The 20,167-nt window shown below is 52.4% G+C and overlaps 1 protein-coding gene and 1 long non-coding RNA gene across 2 annotated transcripts; one reads left to right on the top strand and one right to left on the bottom strand.

The window, feature by feature from the left end:
• The first annotated feature begins 1,473 nt into the window (after nt 1–1,473).
• On the top strand, nt 1,474–3,950 carry LOC147912909 (uncharacterized). Its single transcript, XR_015549612.1, has 2 exons — nt 1,474–3,403; nt 3,773–3,950. It is a non-coding gene; the product is annotated as an uncharacterized LOC147912909 (long non-coding RNA).
• An 11,233-nt stretch (nt 3,951–15,183) lies between these two features.
• On the bottom strand, nt 15,184–19,193 carry LOC101399599 (protein FAM187B-like). The gene is made up of 2 exons (XM_004439757.3): nt 18,308–19,193; nt 15,184–15,569 (listed from the first exon to the last, which is right to left on the bottom strand). The coding sequence occupies exons 1-2, from the start codon at nt 19,063–19,065 to the stop codon at nt 15,185–15,187; spliced, it is 1,143 nt and encodes a 380-aa protein (XP_004439814.2). The 5' UTR covers nt 19,066–19,193; the 3' UTR covers nt 15,184.
• Nucleotides 19,194–20,167: the final 974 nt, after the last annotated feature.

The following is a 20,167-nucleotide window of genomic DNA, read 5'->3' on the forward strand; positions in this document are numbered from 1 at the left end:
GTGTTATGGATTTTGGCCGTTCTAATAGGTGTGTAGTGGTATCTCATGGTTGTTTTAATTTGCATTTCCCTGGTGATGTATGATGTTGAACATGTTTTCATATGCCTATTTGCCACCTGCATATCTTCTTCCGTGAGGTGTCTGTTCAGGTCTTTTGCCCATTTTTTAATAAGATAGCAATGCTTTTTACTTGCAGTTTTTTCCCAAAAGCAAGAACACTATGTCAGACTTCATATTTTTATTGCACACTTTACCAGTTTGTGAAAAAAAAAACACCAAAGTCTAAAATAACCCAAAAAACCCTGGCTTCCTAAGTCCCTGTCTTCCATCCTCCGGGGACCTAAAACGTTGAGATCACCGAGCTCTGAGAGACAGAGAGAGAGACGGAGAGAGATGGAGAGAGAGAGAGGTCTGGCTTGGAGGCCAGGGAACTTCCTGTTGCGGGCTGCCTCCCCCCCACCCCGCCCCCTGGCTGATAGTGCCCACGCCACAGCTGTGGGAGCCCTTTCAATCCAGCTGCCCCACCTGGTGACAGCAGGGCAGGGCAGGGAGCACCATGGGGCTGAGGCCTGCTGCCCCCATGCTCCACGTGCAGAAGATAGCCCCTAGCCAACACCTGAGAGCTGAAGTGGGGGAGGTTGGAGGGGAAGCCAGACCCAGGCCATTGGCGAAGTCACACATCCTGCCAGGAAACCCCTCTCTGGACTGTAGTTGGCTGAACAAACTTCATCATAAGTCACTTTCCACTTGCTGCCTGGAGCCTCACACTGGACACTTTCACCTGTGTGAGCTCACTGAACCTGCATCAGAGCCCTGGTGTGCGTGTGCGTGTGCGTGTGCGTGCGTGTGTGTGTGTGGCGGGGAGTGGAGGAGCTGCCGTGAGCCCATTTTACAGAGAGAGAAACAGCCCAGAGTGGGGAGGTCACGTGAACAGGGTCACACAGCCCGGAAGCCACAGTCACGGCTGTGATCTGGACCCTGGAGAGTCCAGTATTCAGGTAACCATGGGGCCCAGCTCCCTCCCAGCGACTTCACAACAATCCCGGGTGGTAATAATAACAATATAGTGGCTGACACCTACTGTGACCCGAGCTCAACGTGCTCCGGGTGCCTTAGACAGGTCGTCTTTGGAGGTTGTGTCTATCGTTATGCCCATTTTACAGAGGAGGAAACTGAGGCACAGAGAGGCCATGATCACTTTGGGAGGGACAGACAGGGAGCACAGCTGCTTGCACTGAGGGCCTCTGAGCTGCTGGCTCTTGAGGCCTCTGAGCACCTACGCTGTGCCAGGATTTGTGCTGGGCACTGGGGTGACAGCTGTGACCACAACCGGTGCACAAACATGAAAGTTTCAGAAAGGAAGTAAAGCTGGGGGGTGTGATTGGGAAAGGGCTGTGGGGCAGAGGGGCAGAGGGGCGGGTAGTTCAGTGGGGTGGTCAGGGAGGGCTGCTCCGAGGAGGAGACACTCGGCTGAGCCCTGAGGCCTAAGAAGGAGCCGGCCTTGCAAGGCTCTTGGGGAAGGAAGTTCCAGGCAGACAGAACAGCAGGCACAAAGGCCCTGAGGTGGGAACAGTTTGGTATGTTTGAGGAACAGAAAAGGGGAAGTGAGAATGAGGCAGGAGGAGGATAAAGGGGGTGGGGGGGAGAGGAAGCTTCGGGCTGGGGGAGGGCAGCCCAGAGCCTCGGAGCCTCCGGTGTGGAAGGAGGGATGTGGGGCGTGGTCTCCCAGGTAGGGTCCACTGTCAACTCCTCTTCCTGGCTCTTGGGGCGTCCAAACACCCCTCCCCTCTCCTCTCAGGCAGTGTCTGCTCTCCCCACTTCCCTTGCAGGGTCTGCAGTCCAGCTCTAGCCCCCCATTACCGCGAGGGCTCGTGGGTTCCTTCTGAGCAGGAAGACGGGGCTCCCTGTATGCAGTTCCCGCCTGCATTCATTCATTCATCCATCTATTCATTCATCCATCCATTCCGTCACGTCTTTATCCACTCATCCATCAAATGTTGATTTGCCTCAGGTCCCCTGCCCTGGCAGGTCCCTCTGGCTGGAACACTGTCTTGTATCCATCAGGGCTCTGCTTCCAACTGTTGCCTCTTCCAAGATGGCTGCCCTGACCACCCCCAGCTAATTCAGCCCCTTATGACCCTGTTAGCAGGTGAGCTGCTCTTCGTGATAAAATAGGAGAGGGTGGTGCTCTTTTTCTATATATAGGAGATATATTAGCCTGATGGGCATTCATTTCCCCTTCTCATTTTTCGTTGGAAACCATCCTTCCCTTCTCTTAGTCTGTGAGATTGGATGGAGCCAGCCTCATTCCCCAGCTCCAGAAATGAGCACATCATCCAAGTAAAGCCAATGAGAGACAGCTGCAGAACTTTTGCTGGAATGACCCAGAAAGCCAAATTTTTGTTCTGCCGTGGTTATTTATCTGGTAGGATATAAGGTTTGAGCTGCTGGGGAGCAGAGGACCTGCCTGAAAATGAACTGAGTACTGAGGAAAGCAGAGGTGAGAGAGGGAGAGAGGCACAGTTCTGAGTGTATTGTTTGAGCACCTAGATTCAGCCATACCTGAAATCCAAACTCCCCCTGGACTTTTCCATTACAAGAGCCAATAAGTTCCCTTTGTGCTTAATTAAGCTAGTTTGGGTTTCAGTCACTTGCAACAGAAGACCTGATTGATGATAAATCTTCAAAGATGTGCCGGCAGTCAAGCTTGGGTACTTTCCCCTTGAGGGATGTGGGCAGGTGCTTCCCTCACTCTGAAGCTGTTTCCCCTCTAGAGGCTCCTATTCGAGTGTTTGTGGTTCGTTCAACCTGAGACAGAAAAGCAGAATCAAAGTGCCAGACGGGAGGAGGGGTGGCTATAGAAGGAGCCAGGCAGCCAGCAGTGGGGACTAGGAATCTGCATTGTTAATAAGCAAATCCATTTTCCTTCCCTCTTCTCTGTAGGCAGAGCCCTGAATTTATTAGCTCCATTCGTGTGTCCAGGAACAGCAGTCTAAGTCAGTCGCAGTTCTCTGGTCCCCTTGTTGGTGACTGGTTCTGGAAGGGGCTGTGACACACTCTTGGCCAAGAAGACGTGAGGGGAAATCTGCTGGGGAGGGGTCAGCAGGAGGTTTCTGGGGGAAAATGTTTTTGTTCTTCAAAAGCAATGCAGGGGAAAGAAACTTCCTTTCTCTGCCTCCCGCAGAAAGCGCGGCAGTGTGAGGGCATTGATTGACACGGAATTTGACTCTCTTGAGCTCTCAGTCCAAAGCAGGATCACGACAGAGTCTGTGTTTGGTTCTGCCCTCCATCCACGTGGGGAAAGAGGGAGTGGTAACAACATTCTTCTAGTTTAACAAAGAAAAACTCACAAATCTTTATCCTGTTCAGAATCAACATGCCAACTCCCAGGGCAACAAATTAGGTAAGACAACAAATCACAATTACAGATTTGGGGTGGGGGTGAAGTGTCCTTTCCCGAGATGTACCGGTCATCTCTGAAGTCCCTGTGGCCTACAAAGAATATTTGCAACAGGAGTTTTATGATGCCGAAGAGTGTCTGATTTTCTCAGCTGCAAAGAAAGATAATTTTTCTACTATCTTTCTGTAATTTCTTTCACCAGCCTTTAGAAGAACCTATAAGAGCTGGAATGTCAACGTCAAGACTTGGAATCCCACTAGTTAGTACCAAAAGCAAAGTCAGAGAGACTAAACACTTCAAATATGGAAAGGAAATGGGCAGAGTAGGATTTCAGCAAAAGGAGTATAAGGTTGTAATGTTTTGCATCCACAGGAAACGATGGCTGGAACTGTAGCAGCCACGTTGCCACCTTGAGGAATGATGCTGCCAACATGCCAAGGAATCTTAGTCCATGGGGACATCATTCAACTGACCCAGTGACCACTGTAGAACCTCCCTACCTTGGTGGGACTAGTTGTTTTGTAAAATAATAAAGGCCCTTATTTTTTAAGATGTTTGGGATTTGTTCTTCCCTCACTTGCAGCCAACAGCATCCTACAAGATACACCCAGGGTAAGTGATGCACACGAGATGGCACAGGAATTCAGACAGTGCGACCCACTCAGGGCTCGACCTCGCCGGGCGTGGTCCTGGCTGTCAGCTCTGAGGGCCCCATGTCCCCTCCAGACCCGATCACTGCTGGCATTACAGCGTTGATTATGGTCCCCATAGTCAGCAGAAGGGAACAGGGAATTTTTTTTCAACTGTAGCCACCAACCCACAAAATTTAATTAAGGCCACTTCCAGAACGTATGTGTCATCGACCCTGATAATTTAACAGTAAATGGATAAAAATATCAGAACCATGATTGCCTTTGGGGGTGAAGTGGGGGTGGGGATTACCCGGGAAGGGGTACAAGGGAACTTTATGGGGTGACGGGAAAGTTCTTTATCTTAATAGGGGTTTGTATTACATCATCTCTGCAGCAGTCAAAGCTCTGCAAACACAGTTAAGATGTGTGCATTTCACTGTGTGCGAATTTTACTCAGAAAAGAAATGTAAACATTGAACTCTAGTTGGTGACAAGAACCTGAAACATTTTGAGGTTACGAGTTCTGATGTCTGCTTTACAATTCTTCACTCTAGCTTATTTAAATCAATTAAAGAAATCATATGGACTGATGAATAAATAGAGGGATAGGTGTGTGATAAAGCAAATATAGAAGAGTGTTAACAGTTGTAGAATCTAGATGATGGGTATGTGGGTATTATGGTAAAATTCCTTTGCGTTTTCGGTAGGTTTGAAATTTTTCACAATTAAATGTTAGGGAAAAAATAAAAGCCTATGTATGGTTTGGAAATGGTGTCCACTGCTATGCCAGGTTCCCAAAATAGCCGTGGCTCAAACCAGATAGAAGTCTGGATCATTCTTGGTGACAGCCCAGCTGGCCCTTCTCTCCCGCTGCAGTGGTACCCGAGGAGGCTGTCCTCGGAGGCTCATGCTGCGATGTCCACCTTCCAGCCCGAGCGGGGGACAGGCAAGAAGAAATGGGGATCTGTCTATTATAAAGTTACAAAGAAAACTAAAAAGAAATCAGAAATGATGATGACGATGTTGATAATAACAGCAATAGCCGACACATCACCCTTACTGTGGGCTTCACAGCAATGAATTCATTGACTCCTCACAACAACCTTATGAGGTAGCTACTGTTATTATTCTCCTTTACAGATGTGGAAACTGAGGCCCAGGCAGGTTGAGTGGTATCATTACCTGAGAAGTGACATGGTATGGTGGAATCCTCATCTTCCAGGACAGGAAGTCAACAGCGAACGGCCTTGTGGGTAACACTGATGAATCAAAGACCAGAGGCATAAACATCTTGTCAAGATGTGGAAACTGTGACAGAAGAGTCCCAGCATGTGACTCTCGCCTCTGGAGGAGGAACTGTGACCACTCTTGCCTCTGGAGGAGGAAGTGGGGGAGGGGGAAACAGGGTGGCAGGGCACTGTGGTGACACCAGCATGTTGGCCGTCAGGAAACCAGGCTGGAAGCCACGAATCTCAGAATCTGGTAGGATCCCCTCATGAGATCCCAAGGGTCTGCACGTCCCACTCATGTGAGCGTCCACACCCCACTGATGATGTCTGGGGAGGGGTCAACAAACTCAGGGCCGATGATCGAGGTTTGGAGGCCACCATTGGAGCCTGGACAGCCTCCTGCAGAGAAGGCCCAGCCTGGAAGCAGGAGGCCACGAGTAGTCCACGTGGGCACACCCACAAGGGCTTCACAGGCCGGGGTCCTTCTCGGAGCCAGGGCTCCCACAGCCAACGTTCATGGAGCACGCGCTTGGCCAGGCACTGTTCTAAGCCCCACACAGGTATCCACTCATTCCGGCCTCCCAAGAAGGGTGAGGGGGTAAACTGAGGCACAGAGCCTGAGCCCACGACAGGCCACCGCACTGGGGACTCCTCTGTGAGCAAGAATAAGTCAAACACCAGCTTCCACAAAGGCGGACACTTTCTTGATCCGTTTCTGGGGCCCCCACTTGAATCTCAGCCGCAGCGACCCCAGCGTCGGCGGGGAAGGTGCTGAGAGCCCCGGGGCAGGGGCCACGCAGGTCCCAGAGGCACAGGGGACGCGGCGCGCGGGAGCCGCGCTGGCATCCTGACCCGTGCGGGCGCCCCGGGCGCCGGGAGCCGTCGGGTGGGCGCGATAACGGCGTTTATCCGAGACCGCCGAGGCCGTGAGTTTCCGCACGCGGAGAACTGGCCCCTGGGCCCTCTCCAGTGCTGGCTATTGTCAGGGTTGTGCTTATGGCCTCTATGAAAGAGGTCACCAAGGGAAGAAGGAAGACAGGAAGGGGGAAGGAACGAAGAAGAGAGAGAGAGAAGAAAGGAGAAAACATTTTAATATCAAAGAGGAGGGAAGAGAGTGCGGAGGAAGGGTGGAGCTGGAGGACGAAAGAAGGAAGCGTGAGGCGGGCAGAATGTTTCCAGAGATTTCCGCTAACAACTGAGAGAAGAGTTTTGTCCTCAGAGGAGTGGATGGCCGGGTCCTGGACCACGCAGCTGAGGCAGTTTGCTGGGGCTAGCAGTCACCTGCATCGGTTCCCAGCCCTGCCACGGCCTGGCTGGCAGGCGATGAGCAAGGGACCTTCCCTCTCCAGCCTCAGTTTCCCCAGGCCCGCAGGTTGCCATGGGAACCGGATGCGCCCTGCGGCAGAGCCCCCTGCCGTCCTTGTTAAGGAGCAGTGGCATCGCCTGGATTCTGCTCGAGAGTTGTCATTACGTTTACCCAGTTCTCAGTTGGCAGACAAATCAAAAGGCTATAAATAGCCACGTCTTGGTTTCCCATAAACGCATTAAATATGACTTGGTGTCTTGCCCAGGCTCCCTGTCGGGGCAGTGGGTGGGGGCTGTTCTGCAGAGTCTAATGGGCGTCAAGGTCATGGGCTCAAAAGGAACCCCAGCTGCCCTGTGGCACCAGGTGCCGTCCCTGCCACACCACGCCTCCCTGGCACAGGCTCACACCGGCGGCTCTGGGCCCTAGCGAGCCCTGCTGGTGACTCAGGCCCGGCCTCTGCCTGTTTGGCTGAGCTCAGCCGTCTGGCCCAGTCTGCATGAGGTCAGTCCGTCCACAGGTGGGCAACCTGTGCCAGGCAGAGGGTGGAGGGGAGGAGAGGGAGAGGCAGACACACGGGTAGTGAGAGTGCTGGGCTGTCCTGGGGGTTCCCTCCATCTCACTTCGTGAAGTTCTCAGAGGCTGACCTCACCCCTGGCTCAGCAGTGGAGCCCCGGGGGCAGCAGACGAAGATTCTAGACCCCAGTGTCTGTGTTCAATTCCCAGCTGCCCCACATGTGACCATAGGCTTATCTACCCTCTCAGTGCCTCAGTTTCTCCATCTGTAAAATGGAGATAACAGTGCCTACCCATGGGGTTGCTGGAAGGATTAAATGGATATTATTATTATTATTATTATTATATCCCAATGCTCCAGTGTCAGGCACAGAATATCTGCTCTGAATTTGTTGTTAGTGCTGTCAGTCGACTCGAACTCCTATGGACCCTGTCCGAGCGGAGCCCTGCCCGGTCTTTCTGTGCCATCCTCTCACCTTCCAGCACTGTATCAGGTGATGCTCTGCTGCTAGTCACAGGGTTTTCATGGCTAATTTTTTCATAAGTGGGTGGCCAGCTCCTTCTTCCTCGTCTGTCTTAGTCTGGAAGCTCCACTGAAACCTGTCCACCAGCGGTGACTCTGTTGCTATTGGAAATACCAGTGGCGTAGGTTTCAGCATCACAGCAACACGCAGCCAGCACAGTATGACAACCGACAGACAGACAGACAGGTAGTGTGATTCCTTGACAGGGAAACGAATTCAGGCCTCACAGGTGAGAGTGCTGGATCTTAACAGATAGACCACCAGGGCTCTGCTCTGAATAGAGTTTGCTATTACTACTTTTCTACCAGAACTAGTTGAGTAGTTAAGAGCAAGGACTCTAGAGCCAGCCTGCTTGGGTTCAACTGCCAGCCCCACCACTAATTAGCTATGTAACCTTAGACAGGGATTTTCACCTCTCTGCTCCTCAGTTCCCTCACCTGTAAAATGGGCGTGACGGTTATGCGTATATACCCCATTGGGGGTTGTGAGGACTAAATAAGTTGACACCTGCCAAGTACGTAGAACAGTGCCCGGCACACAGTGAGCACTTGGCTGTTGCTATTGTTACGAGAGGTGTGCGCTCTTTCCACGGAGGTTGCTAAGCTGGTGTGATGTAATCCTGGAGCTGCCCTCATCTCCTCTTGGGAAGCATCTGCTTGAGGAATAAGGCAACATAGACGAAAATGGAGTAGAGAGATGAAGGAGGACAACTTTGGAGGACATCGTATGAGCACCTGGATCTAACTGTGCCTGAAGCAGAACCAGCCCCTGGACTTCTCAATTCCAAGAGCCAATAAACTTCTTCTTAGTTTGAACCACTTTGCTTAGGTTTCTGTTACTTGCAGACAAACGTGTTGTGACTAATACAGAAGGCTATTGAGGGGTTCAACTAACAGATGGGGAAGGTATGAGAGGAGGTGGGGAAGCTAAGGAAAGGAACAGAAGTGACACAGCTCAAGAAGAGTAGGCTGTGTGGACACGGTGTGCCTCCTGGGTTAGAATCCCAGCTGAGTTACTCACTGCCTCTGGTGAAGGGATTACAGAATGGATGCAACCCTCACTCCTCCAGTATACATTCTTACTATGTGGCTTTGCCACTCTTCCCATCGAGAAATGGAGTCTATTTCTGCTGGAGAAAGAGACCACGTGGAGGAGAGTCCTGCTGCTCCAGCTGATGGCACCTGGTCCAGCCTACAGACGGCTGACTCCCGAACATGTGAGAGAACTCAGCCAAGATTGGCAGAGCCAACCCCAGCCCCCTGCTGATCAGGAAGGCCAACAGGGTGTGCCCTGAGCTGTTGTTGAAGGATGTGGACCCTCTGAAACTCTTTGTCTAATAGGACTGTGTCAGATTCAAAGCTTTGTTTTTACCTACGTGTGGGATAAGAAATGGGTGCCAACGATCCTCTTATGTCTGAACAAAGAAACAGTGAGTACATATAAGTTTTAGGAATTCAGAGATGTCAATTTAAATATTACTCTCAGGTCAACAAATTACCACAAGGAATCAGAATTACAGATTTTTTTAGGGGTTGAAATTGCTTCAGAAGACGTGATCACAATCCTGAAGCCTGGATTGTGGCAATAATCAGCCAGATGCCCCACAATTTACCTCCTCTTCTTGGCACACAGAAGGCCACATTTCCAAGCTCCCTTTGCAGTGATGTGGGGGCTATGTGACTGAATTCTGGCCAACGGAATGTGGACAAAACAAACGACACGTCTAAGGCGGGCCCTAACCCCCGCACCTGATTCTCTGTTCTCTCTGCCCATGCTGTGATGACCTTGGAAACCGTACTTCAGACGGCAGCCTGTATCTCTGAGTCACCACTTGGAAGAAAGCCTTGAGCTGCATCTGATTATGATAGGAGCAGGAAATAAATCTTTGTGTTTGTTCTGTGGTTTAGTCATTACTGATGCAGAGCCTACCCTATCCTGACTAATCCAGAATGCCTTATAGGACTCCTCCAATAGAAGTAACATTTGCAAGGGCAATTTCATGATGCAGAGAGTGTCTATATTCAGGGTTACTGTCGGAGTTGTGCGGGGTGAGCACTATGCAAAGCAGCCAGCCAAGGCACAAGTAGGGACCCACTCCACGCCCTATCCCCAAGCCAGTTCCCTGGTACGGGGCTGTGTCCAAGTGAAAGAAGCCTTTTCACAATTTGCACTAACGTGACTCAGATTAGTGGAAGTCTTGTCTGCATTTCTGCAGCATCAGAAAAAAAAGAGGATATTTTCTCTTTATTCTCCTTTCTTTCTCTAGCAGATACGAGGGACTATAGCAAGGCCAAGTGCTAGAATTGCATTTATTAGCAAATGGGTTTTTTAAAAAGCAGGCCTGAGAAGTTAAAAAATTATAATATGAGACACCTCACCACAGAAGATATACAGATGGCAAATAAGCTCATGAAAAGATGCTCCACATCATATGTCATCAGAGAAATGCAAACTAAAACAGTAATGAGATACCACTACATGCTTATTAGAGCAGCCAAAATCCAGAACACTGACGATACCACATGCTGGTGAGCGTGGGGAGCAACAGGAACTCTAATTCATCGCTGGTGGGAATACCACTTTGGAAGACAGGGTGTCAGTTTCTTACAAAACTAAATCTATCTTACCATACAGTCCAGCGATTGCACTCTTTGGTATTTACGTAAAGGAGTTGAAAACCTATGTCCAGGGGCCAGCTCCGTGGCTCAGCGGTTAAGTGAGCGCGCTCCACTGCTGGCGGCCCGGGTTCGGATCCCGGTCGCGCACCGACGCACTGCTTCTCCGGCCATGCTGAGGCCGCGTCCCACATGCAGCAACTAGAAGGATGTGCAGCTATGACATACAACTATCTACTGGGGCTTTGGGGGGAAAAATAAATAAATAAATAAAATCTTTAAAAAAAAAAAAAGAAAACCTATGTCCACACAAAAACCTGCATACTGATGTTCATAGCAGCTTTATTCATAATTGCCAAATCTTGGGAGCAACCGTGATGTCCTTCAGTGGCCAAATGGGTAAATAAACTGTGGTCCATCCAGACAGTGGCATATTATTCAGTGCTAAAAAGAAATGAGCTAGCAAACCATGAAAGAACATGGAGGAAACTTAAATGCATGTGGCTAAGTGAGAGAAGGCAGTCTGAAAGGTTGACATACTGGATGATTCCAACCATATGATGTTCTGGAAAAGCAAACTATGGAGACAGTAACAAGATCAGTGGTTGCCAGGGTTTAGTAGGGAGAGAGGGATGAACAGCAGAGCACAGAGGATTTTTAGGGCAGTGAAACTATTCTGTACGATACTACAATGATGGAGACGTCATTATGCATTTGTCCAAACCCATAGAATGTACACCACCAAGAGTGACCCCTAATGTAAACTATGGACTTTGGGTGATCATGATGTGTCGGTGTAGGTTCATCACTTGTAACAAATGGACACTCTGGTAGGAGACGTTGACAGTGGGGGAGGCCAGACACGTGTGGGGACAGGGGCTATATGGGAAATCTCTGTACCTTCCCCTCAATTTTGCTGTGAACCAAGTGCTCTAAAAGATGAAGTCTGAAAAAAATTACAATACAGAAAGTAAAAGGGCAGAATAGGATGGCTAAAAATGGCATATGGGGCAAGTTGCATCTTACGCGCACTTGGAGGTGTGGGGGAAGTGTAGCAAGGGCGGCTTGACCACTTCTCCTGCTGGGTGATGAAAGGTCCTCATTGTCCAGTTGCCACGTGGAGAGTGGCTGCTGCTCTCTGCTCCAACCAGAGGGCTTCCCCGACCCTTCCCTGTAGGGAACTCTACCTTGTCAGAATCACCTTTCTAAGTGGACATCAGGTCATGTTCCTCCACTGCTCAAAAGCCTCCCATGGTTCCCATCTCACTTCAAATAAAGTCCAAAGCCCTCACCCTGGCCTGCAGGGCCCTACACGATCTGGCTCCCGGCTACCTCCTTGATGTCCTCCCTGCCCCAGTCAGCTCCATCCACCCAGCAGACACCCACCCCAGAGCCATTACAAATGCTGTCTCTGCCTGGGACCATTTGTGGTGGGCTGAACAATGGCGCCACAAAGAGGTCTGCTCCTCATCCCTGGAACCTGCGACAATGTCACCTTACATGGTGGAAGGGACTCTGCAGGGGTGATTAAGGGAAGGGTCTTGAGATGGGGAGACTATTTTAGATTAGTATGTGGGCCCAATGTAATACCAAGGGTCCTTATAAGAGGGAGGCAGGAGAGTCGGAGTCAGAGGAGGAGCTGTGACCCTGGAAGCATGGGTAAGAGAGTCAGAGAGAGAGATTGGAAAATGCTCCGCTGCTGGCTTTGAGGATGCAGGAAGAGCTAAGAGGCTGGAGAAGGCCCGCAAGTGGGTTCTCCTCCTTGAGGCTCCAGAAGAATCCAATCCTGCCAGCATCTTGAGTTTAGACCCATTTAAGACCCAAATAAGATCCATTTTGGACTTCTGACCTCCAGAACTGTATAATTATAAATTTGTGTGGTTTTAAGCCATTAAGTTTGTGGTAATTTGTTACAGCAGAGACAGGAAACTAACACACCCTTCCTCGAGATCTCTACTCAAAGATCATCTGAAATGTCATCTCTTCAGAGAAGCTGTCCCTGGCTACCTCCAGCTCAATAAATATTTGTTGAATGAATAATTAGAAGTGGAAATGTACACTTGACCTCAACTCACACCCGTGGGCTGAATTTAGTCTGCAGATGTGTTTTATTTGGCTGGCATTGCGTTTGAAAACTTTTTTGAGCCAACATTCATAAATTGGAGAGTTTCAAACATCTCAATTTCCAGAATCACGTGAAACTTTTAGAGGAACCAGGCCTGCATTCATGCGTGGTGATAATCAGTTAGAACTTTGACATAGCCCCATAGTCCCTCCCCACCCAGCCCGGGATAAGAACTCCTACATCACAACAGGTCCTCACAGCCTTTCTCCTTTTATGTTATCTGCTTGGCTCACATAGGCCATTGACTTAGCAACCCTAGTGTCTCTGTTAGGGTTCCCCTAAAAACAAATATTAAAATAGAAATATCTGTTTTATAAATATATTTTCTAAATATATATTTTATAATATATAGTAATATATATACTTATAAAATAGAAATTAGAATAGAAAGTGTCAAAAAGGAGATAGAAGGTATAAAGAACAACCAGATGGAAACCAGAGTAAAAGGCTCGCTGATGGACTGAATAGCAGAGTGGAGGCTACAGAGGAAGGAGTCAGTGAACTTAAAGACAGATCAGTAGACATTCTCCAACCTGAACAACAGAGAGATTGAGGGAATTAACGGAGTCTCAGGGACCCGTGGGACAACTACAGGTCTAATGTTCACGTCTTTGGAGTCCCAGGAGAGGAGACGGAATGTTAGGCTGAAAAAATATTTGAAGACTATAGTCTCAGGAAGCAGAAGTGAGGGACAGTGAGGCAGGGAAGGGGGTGAGCTGACACACGGGCCTCAATGAGCTGGTGGCAGCTGAACCCACATGGAGCTCGGTGCCACTGGGGACCCTCTGAGAGAATGTGCCTCAGAGTGTGCCATCCAGGGTTGGAGAAGCGGGGTGTCTGTCCCCCCATCCCACCCCTCATGGGTGAGGATTGCTCCTGGGGGCACCAACTGCCCAGCCCCTTGCCTGCACCAGCAGGCCCCTGGGGGGAGTTAGGAAGCCACTGGCATATCAGGAACCATCCACGTAACTGCTGAAGCTGCAGGGGGCTTCAGGGTGGGCTGGGGGACCATGGGTGGGTGTATTCGTTGCCTGTCAAATTGGCACACACTTAGTAGCTGAAAACAACACACATTCACGACCCCCAGTGTCTATGTTCAGGCGTCCAGACAGGGCTTGGCTGTGTCCTCTGCTCGGGGTCTCCCTGGGCTGCACTCAAGGTGTCGGTCAGGCTGCACTCTCATCTGGAGGCTCCGCTGGAGAAGAATCTGCTTCCGAGCTGTCAGCTTGTTGGCAGAGTTCATCTCCTGGTGGCTCTGTGATGGAGGCCCTGGCTCTCTGCTGGCTGTCACTCTCAGGTCCTAGAGGCTGCCCACAGCTCCACACAAGTGGGCTTCCTCAACAGGGCTGCTTCTTTCATCAAGCCAGCAAGGCTCTCGCTCTCATCAGCGAGGACAGAGTCCTCCGTGGTATAACCTAACCAGGGGAGTGACGCCCAACGCCTGCGCACTATTCTGTTGGTGAGAAGCAAGTGACAGTGCCATCCACACTGAGGGGGAGGGGACAACACAGGCGAGGACACCAGGAGGTGAAAATCACTGGGGTCACCGTAGGGTCAGCCTGACCCCGTGGGGCACAGACAGCCTTGGTGGTGAGTGGTGTGACCTTCAGTGCTGTCCACCTCCAGCTGCTACATGGGGGCTGCTGGGGGTGCAAGACACCAGGGATTTCCTGGGAGCAGGTTGGGGGCCCAGAGGCCTTGCCCTCTCCCATCACTGGCCCCTTCCCTAGTTCACTGATGTTCTCAGCTACAAAGTGAGGTTCACGGTAACCCCAGCCTCCTGGGGGCTGTGAGGACATAATGTTTGTGAAGGATGTGAGTTCTGACCACACCAGGGGGCCCACAAATGTTTGCTATTACTATCATTGTTAATTCTCTGCCTCTGCTTCCCAGCAGACCCCCTCAGTTCCCCACCAATGCTCCCCCATCCTGCAGGAATCTTTGCTTCTCTGGTCCCCATGCAGCGCCTTAAGTGTTTTGGCAACACTGTCTGGTATGTGAGGGGTGAGCTCCGCCCTCTCCTCGGTGGCAGAAGGTCTGTTCTGGAGGTTTCAGATCTGTCCCATCTTGGCTTCACAATGGAATACTAGGCCAGTGAATTTTATGAGGCATTAATATTTTATTCCTCACTCTGGCACTCTGCTAGACAGTCTATATAGTTTCTGGGAACAGCCAGGCCTGGTGATTCCCGGGGGTCGGCTGGGCCAGGCCTGGCGCCCTGTCCCGCTGGAGGGGCCTGTCTCCCCTTCTCGGGGTCTGACGGCGCTCTCTCCACCGCAAGGGCCTGGAAGGGTGACGCAGGTCCAGCTGCCCCGGGCCACCGCTCTGGCAGCGCCTCCTGACTTGGGGAGATACGGCTGAGCCTGAAGGCTCTGGGCGCAGCTGGGACAGGGTGGCGCATGGGACGCCAAGGAAAGGCAGTGCCCAGTGCAGTCTGGGGGCCGGGGGGTTACCCGCTCCCAGCCCCCATCTCAGCCCTTGTCCCTGGGGTGAGTGAGGTGCCTACAGTGTCCCACACCCAGAGACTCGCCCTTAAAATGGCCTCACCCATCCCCCCCCCGTGGGGAACAGGCAGGTTGGGTCTGAACTGGAGCCCCCGCCAATCACCGGACAGGCAGTCCTGCCTCGGTTTCCTCATCTGTGGACCATGGATTGTTACTGAGTTAACAGAGCAGGACCTGGCACAGGGAGGAGCTCAATCACCCTTAGCCGTGGCCGCGGGTCTGCCTAGTCCACACCACGCGAGAGTGGGCGTGGGACAGGCACAGGCAGGTGCTGGGGAAGGGAAGGCGGGGGATGGAGGCGCCGGAGGCCAGGCGTCCAGGCACAGAGGCCCCGCTTTATTTCACCAGCAGCACCTGCTTGCCTCTCTTGCCCTGGGAAAGGCGCAAGAGCCTGAGCAGCACCCCGAGCAGGCCCAGGACCGCGACAGCCAGCAGCATCAGCTGCAGCCCCTTGAGGATGGAGTCGGCCTTCCCCCTCCCGGCCTCCTCTGCCTCCCGTGGTCCAGCGGCCTCTGTCCCGGGAGTCCCCGGCATCTCGGGATTGGGCCAGGGGTTGAATCGAGCCATGAGCTCCTGCTGCACGAAGCACTTGTAGACGGCCGGCTGGAAGACCTGCAGGCGCCTGCCGCCATTGGAGGGGTCCAGGAAGGTGCTTACATCCTGGCCAGACAGCTGGCCCTGCCAGGTCAGGGGCCTGTTGTTGACTTCCCAGATGATGGGCCTACAAAGGAGGACAAGGTCGGCTTTAGTGCCCCAGGGGAAAAGGGGGACCGATGACTAAAAGGAGGTTGAGACGGTGGCACCCTCCTCCCTGGGAATAGCAAACAGAGCACACCCTCTGAGGAGTATTATGTAACAGTGAACAAGGTGGGAGTGGGGGCAGGATGGCCGGGAACTCTCAGAGCCCCACCCCTTACTAAACGGGCCACCTGGCCAAACACCTCCAGCTCTAAGCCTCCATTTCCTCATCTGAAAACTGGGGGTGTCATGACTATACCTACCACACAGGGTTATTTGGAGGAATTAGCAAGGACCCTCCCTAAATGATTTGTGCCCCCCCCCTTTACCTGCCTGGCTTCAATTTCTCCGCTCTCTCCCTCCCTCACTCTGCCACAGCCACATTAGCCTCCTAGATGTTCCTCTGACATGCTGGGCATGGTCCTGCCTCAGGGCCTTTGCCCTGGCTGTTCCCTCTGCCTCCTCAGTGCACACGGCTCCCTTGCCTCCTTTCAGTTTTGGCTGAGAGGCACCTTCTCAGAGACGCTGTCCCTGGCCTCCCTATTCAAAATTTTCAGCCCCCACGCCCACTCCGCCTCCCTGCCCTCATCACCACCCGAAATACTGTGTATCTTATTCACGTGATCGGTGGATTTCCCCATGAGGGCAGTTTTGTTCTTCAGTGCATCCCAGGTACCTGGAACAGAGCTTGGCTTGTAAATGCTCAGTGAAAACACGGTGAGTGAATAAGCGATTCAGGCGCGTACGGGCCCCTCGTGGTGGAACGGAGGGGACCCTCAACAGATTGTATCGACGAGACCAATAATCAGACAAGCAATGCCTAACACCCATTACAGTGTGGAACTCTGCTGGACGTGTCTCCACAGGCACTGCCCACTTAGGCATCACAATGACCCCACGAGGCCGGGCCAGCAAAACCTCTGTGCTGAGCTGGATCGTGCCCTCCCCAAACTCATGTTCTAACCAGAGCCTCAGATTGTGACCTTATTGGGAAATCGGGTCGTTGCAGATGCAACTAGTTGAGATGAGATCAGACTGGAGTAGCGTGGGCCCTTATCAGAAAAGGAGAAGAGACAGAGACACGGGGAGAACGCCAGTGATGGCGGAGGCAGAGATGGGAGGGAGGCAGCCACAGCCCAGGGAAGGCGAGGATTGCCAGCCACCAGCAGAAGCCGGGAAGAAACAAGGAAGGATTCTACCCAGCATCTCGGAGAGCACGTGGCTCCGTGGACGCTTGATTTCGGACGTCTAGCCTCCAGAACTGGAAGAGAATGCATTTCTGCTGTTTTAAGCCACCAGTTTGTGGCACTTTATTACGGCAGCCCCTGGAAACCAACACAACCCTATTCTACGGACAGGCAAACAAGCCCAGAGAGAAGCCACAGCGCAAAGTCACAGAGCTGCAGAGTGGCAGGGCTGGAGCTGGAACCCAGTCCTGGCGGAAGCAGAGCCCGAGACAGGAAGCTTACACCAGCGGCCACTCCGCCCGGCTCCCTGGAGACGGGGGCAATTCTTGCAGCCTCGGCCACCCCTGTGGTTCTGATCTCAAGCCCCCTGTGACGGGCACTCGGGAGCCCCCGTCCAGCAGATGACACGGAGTGGGCGTCCCAGTCTAGATGGGGGGAGGGTTCACGTGCACCTTCCCGCACTTCTGAATTGTGGGGCTTTCTAGGAACCAGGTGTTACTTTTATACTTAGAGGAAGAGGAAGAAAAGAGGAAGGGAGACAAAAAGACACGAGAGTGAGAGAAAGAGAGGAGTGGAAGTCACAGCTGGAATAAACAAGGAAGAGAGACCCAGATGGAGGCTGTGAGGCGACATTCCGCAGAACCCGCGGCTGCAGAGGCTACTCGGGGGCCCCCATCACGCGTGACCTGTGCAAGGGAGCGGCCGCTGCTGACCCGTGGGGAAGCAGGCAAGGGGACCCCGCGGCCAACTACATGAGATGTAGGATCTGTGCTGCTACCTCCCACCATGGATCCCCCTGGGCAAGGACTGTGCCTCCGAGCTGCGGTTTCCCGTCTGTAAATGACCTCCTTGGAGTCCTCAGCTCCTGGGGCCTGGAGGAGGGCGGGGGAGGCTGCAGTCCGTGATGAGAGTTTGCTCGGGGACCAGCCCATGGCGACAGTGCAGCACGGTGAGTGGTTGGGGTTCTTATTGCTGGGGTTGGGGCAGGTGGGTTGGGGATGAGGAGGCAAAGGGGAGATTTGCCAGGGGCTCCAGGCAGGAAGACGAGAAAATGAGTGTGAACCCAGGGAGGCAGGCCCTGCTGGGTACCCTGGGGCACCATCCTCTCCTCCCGGGGCTTGCTCACCCTCCCAGAAGAGTCAGAGGCCTCAGAGCCCCACAGCTGTCCAAGCCTCCCCCAGCACAGCGCTATCTCTCGCCTGGCTTCTCCCATCCCTGCCTGAACCACCTTCCCTCCGGGCTGGGGGCTTCCTGCTGACCGCCATGGCCACAGCATCACCCAGCACAGGGCCGGGCACAGTCAGCTGAGCCCTCCCCAAGTATTACTGTCCTTCCTCTACCTGTATGTAACTAATTAGCGTACGGGCACCAGGGGATTCTGGCCAAACGAACATCTGAAGAAGCCAGCAGAGAGAGCCTGCGGGGTTGTCACGCACGGAGCCCCCACTCCCTGCACGGGTCAACCTCGAAGGTTCCCAGGCAGTGAGAGCCCGGCTAGGGGCCGGGGGTGGGGGGCAATGCCTGCTTCCTTCACCTGTAGATGGATCCTAAGGGGCAGGTAAGCCATGCAGATTCCGAATTCTCACTGAGCTTAAAGTTGTCGAAAGTGACGTACGCCACTGTGGACTCTTTGCACTCGATGTGGCAGGCTTCCACCTGCATCTCAGGCTGCAGGCGGGGGTACCACACCTTCAAATCCCCCAGGTAGAGCCCGCAGGGCAGGGGCTCCTCCAGCCGCTCCTCGATGTAGCAGTAGCCCAGGCGTTTGCGCTCGCCCGGCTGCCCGCAGCGGTTGCAGTCCTGCCAGGGCTCCCAGTGGGTGAACACGACGTGCTTGCCGTCCAGGCTCAGCGTCTCGTTCTCCAGGGGCTTTTGGCCCAGGCCCCTGTGAGTGATGTGCAGGTTGCTCACGTCTTGGAAGTCGATACTGTACTGGGCCACCAGGACGCTGTCCTTGTCCCGGCACTCGTAGAGGCCTGTCTGGTAGGGCGGGGGACTCCGAATGAGCAGGCTGCCGTCGGGCATTATCTCCGCGTTGCGGACGGTGTGGAAATTGTTGGACCAGCCGGTCATGTCTTGCAGGAAGAAGTAGTACCACTGTGCCCCGGAGGAGTTGCAGTGCAGGAGGACGTCGTTGTCCGAGAGCAGGGCCCGGTGGCACTGCTTCCCGCTGGGACAGCTGACAGAGATGTAGAACCCCAGCCCTGGGACAGCACAGCTGAGCAGCAGCCACAGGCTGGTCAGCATGGTGGACAGGGCCTGTGGTGGTGGGCCGGGCACCACCCTGGACATTGTGGTCACTCACGACAGTCAGGCCTCAGCCCAGGACAGCAGGATGTGTGAGGTCACAATCCCCATTTGTTTGGTGACAAGTTAACAACCCTACTTAATTTCTACTTCAAGCCCTCCACTCTGCTCGGGTAGGGGGAACTTAATTTGTCTAGTCAAGGTTTTCTCTACCCACCCCCCGCCCCCCACGAGCTTTGGCATTAAAGTGCCACATGTGAACATTCAATGCATTTTTCATGACCACCTACTATGTTCTTGGCACATTTCTTAGTGCTGAGGATGGAGCGGTGAATAAATCCTCTCTGGTTACCATTCTAATCTCCTACCCCTCTCTCCCTAACTCTCCTCTCCAGCCATGCTGGCCTCCCTGCTGCCCCCTGAATACATCAGGCAAGCAAAGGGCTCTTGCCTCAGGGCCTTTGCACATGCTGGTCCCTGGCTCTTTCCAGAGACATCTGCATGACTCAATTCATTTTAAACAAATATTTTTCTCAGTTGTCCCCTTCCTAAACCCTTTCCTAAACTCCTTCTCAATCCTGAAATTAAAAATAATTATTGCGCAGGCTTGATCTGCCATCATCCACTCATTTCACAAATGTCTACTGCATGCCTACCATGTGCAGCTATTACTCTAGTCACAGCAGTGACCAGGTTAGACAAAGCCTCTGTGCTCCTTGAGCTGACCTTCTAGTGGAAGAGACAGATGATAACAAATACAGAATATGTAACGTCAGATACAGTCGATTCTCGTTATTCACAGCAGTTATGTTCTATGAAGTAGCTGAATTAGCAAATACTGAAACACCGCTCCAGCAGAAATACACAGTTAGGGTCCTACAAGCCTTTGGTCATACCATTTTTGTCAACTGATCAACACATAATCTTGTTTTATGTGTGTTTTTGTTTCAAGACACCTTATTTGATACATACTGTTGGTTCATTAACATTGAACGTGTAGCCAATAGCACCATAATGCATGCCTGAAGGAAGCTCATCTAACACATGTATTTTCTTCATGAGGCACACATCACAGCCTTCTTGGGCTCAGAAGCACTAGACAGCACTTCAGCACTACACTTATGAGCCATTTTCAACAGAAAAATCA

This window comes from Ceratotherium simum, chromosome 33 (genome assembly GCF_057802395.1).
Source record: "Ceratotherium simum simum isolate JZ-2026a chromosome 33, ASM5780239v1, whole genome shotgun sequence".
Classification (NCBI taxonomy): Eukaryota; Metazoa; Chordata; class Mammalia; order Perissodactyla; family Rhinocerotidae; genus Ceratotherium; species Ceratotherium simum.

Coding starts and splice junctions, on each gene's coding strand:
- LOC101399599 (XM_004439757.3), bottom strand. CDS start 19,065: ATGTCCAGGGTGGTGCCCGGCCCACCACCACAGGCCCTGTCCACCATG. Junction 15,570..18,307: donor CCCTTAGGATCCATCTACAG/GTGAAGGAAGCA, acceptor CCTCCTTTGTAG/GCCCATCATCTGGGAAGTCA.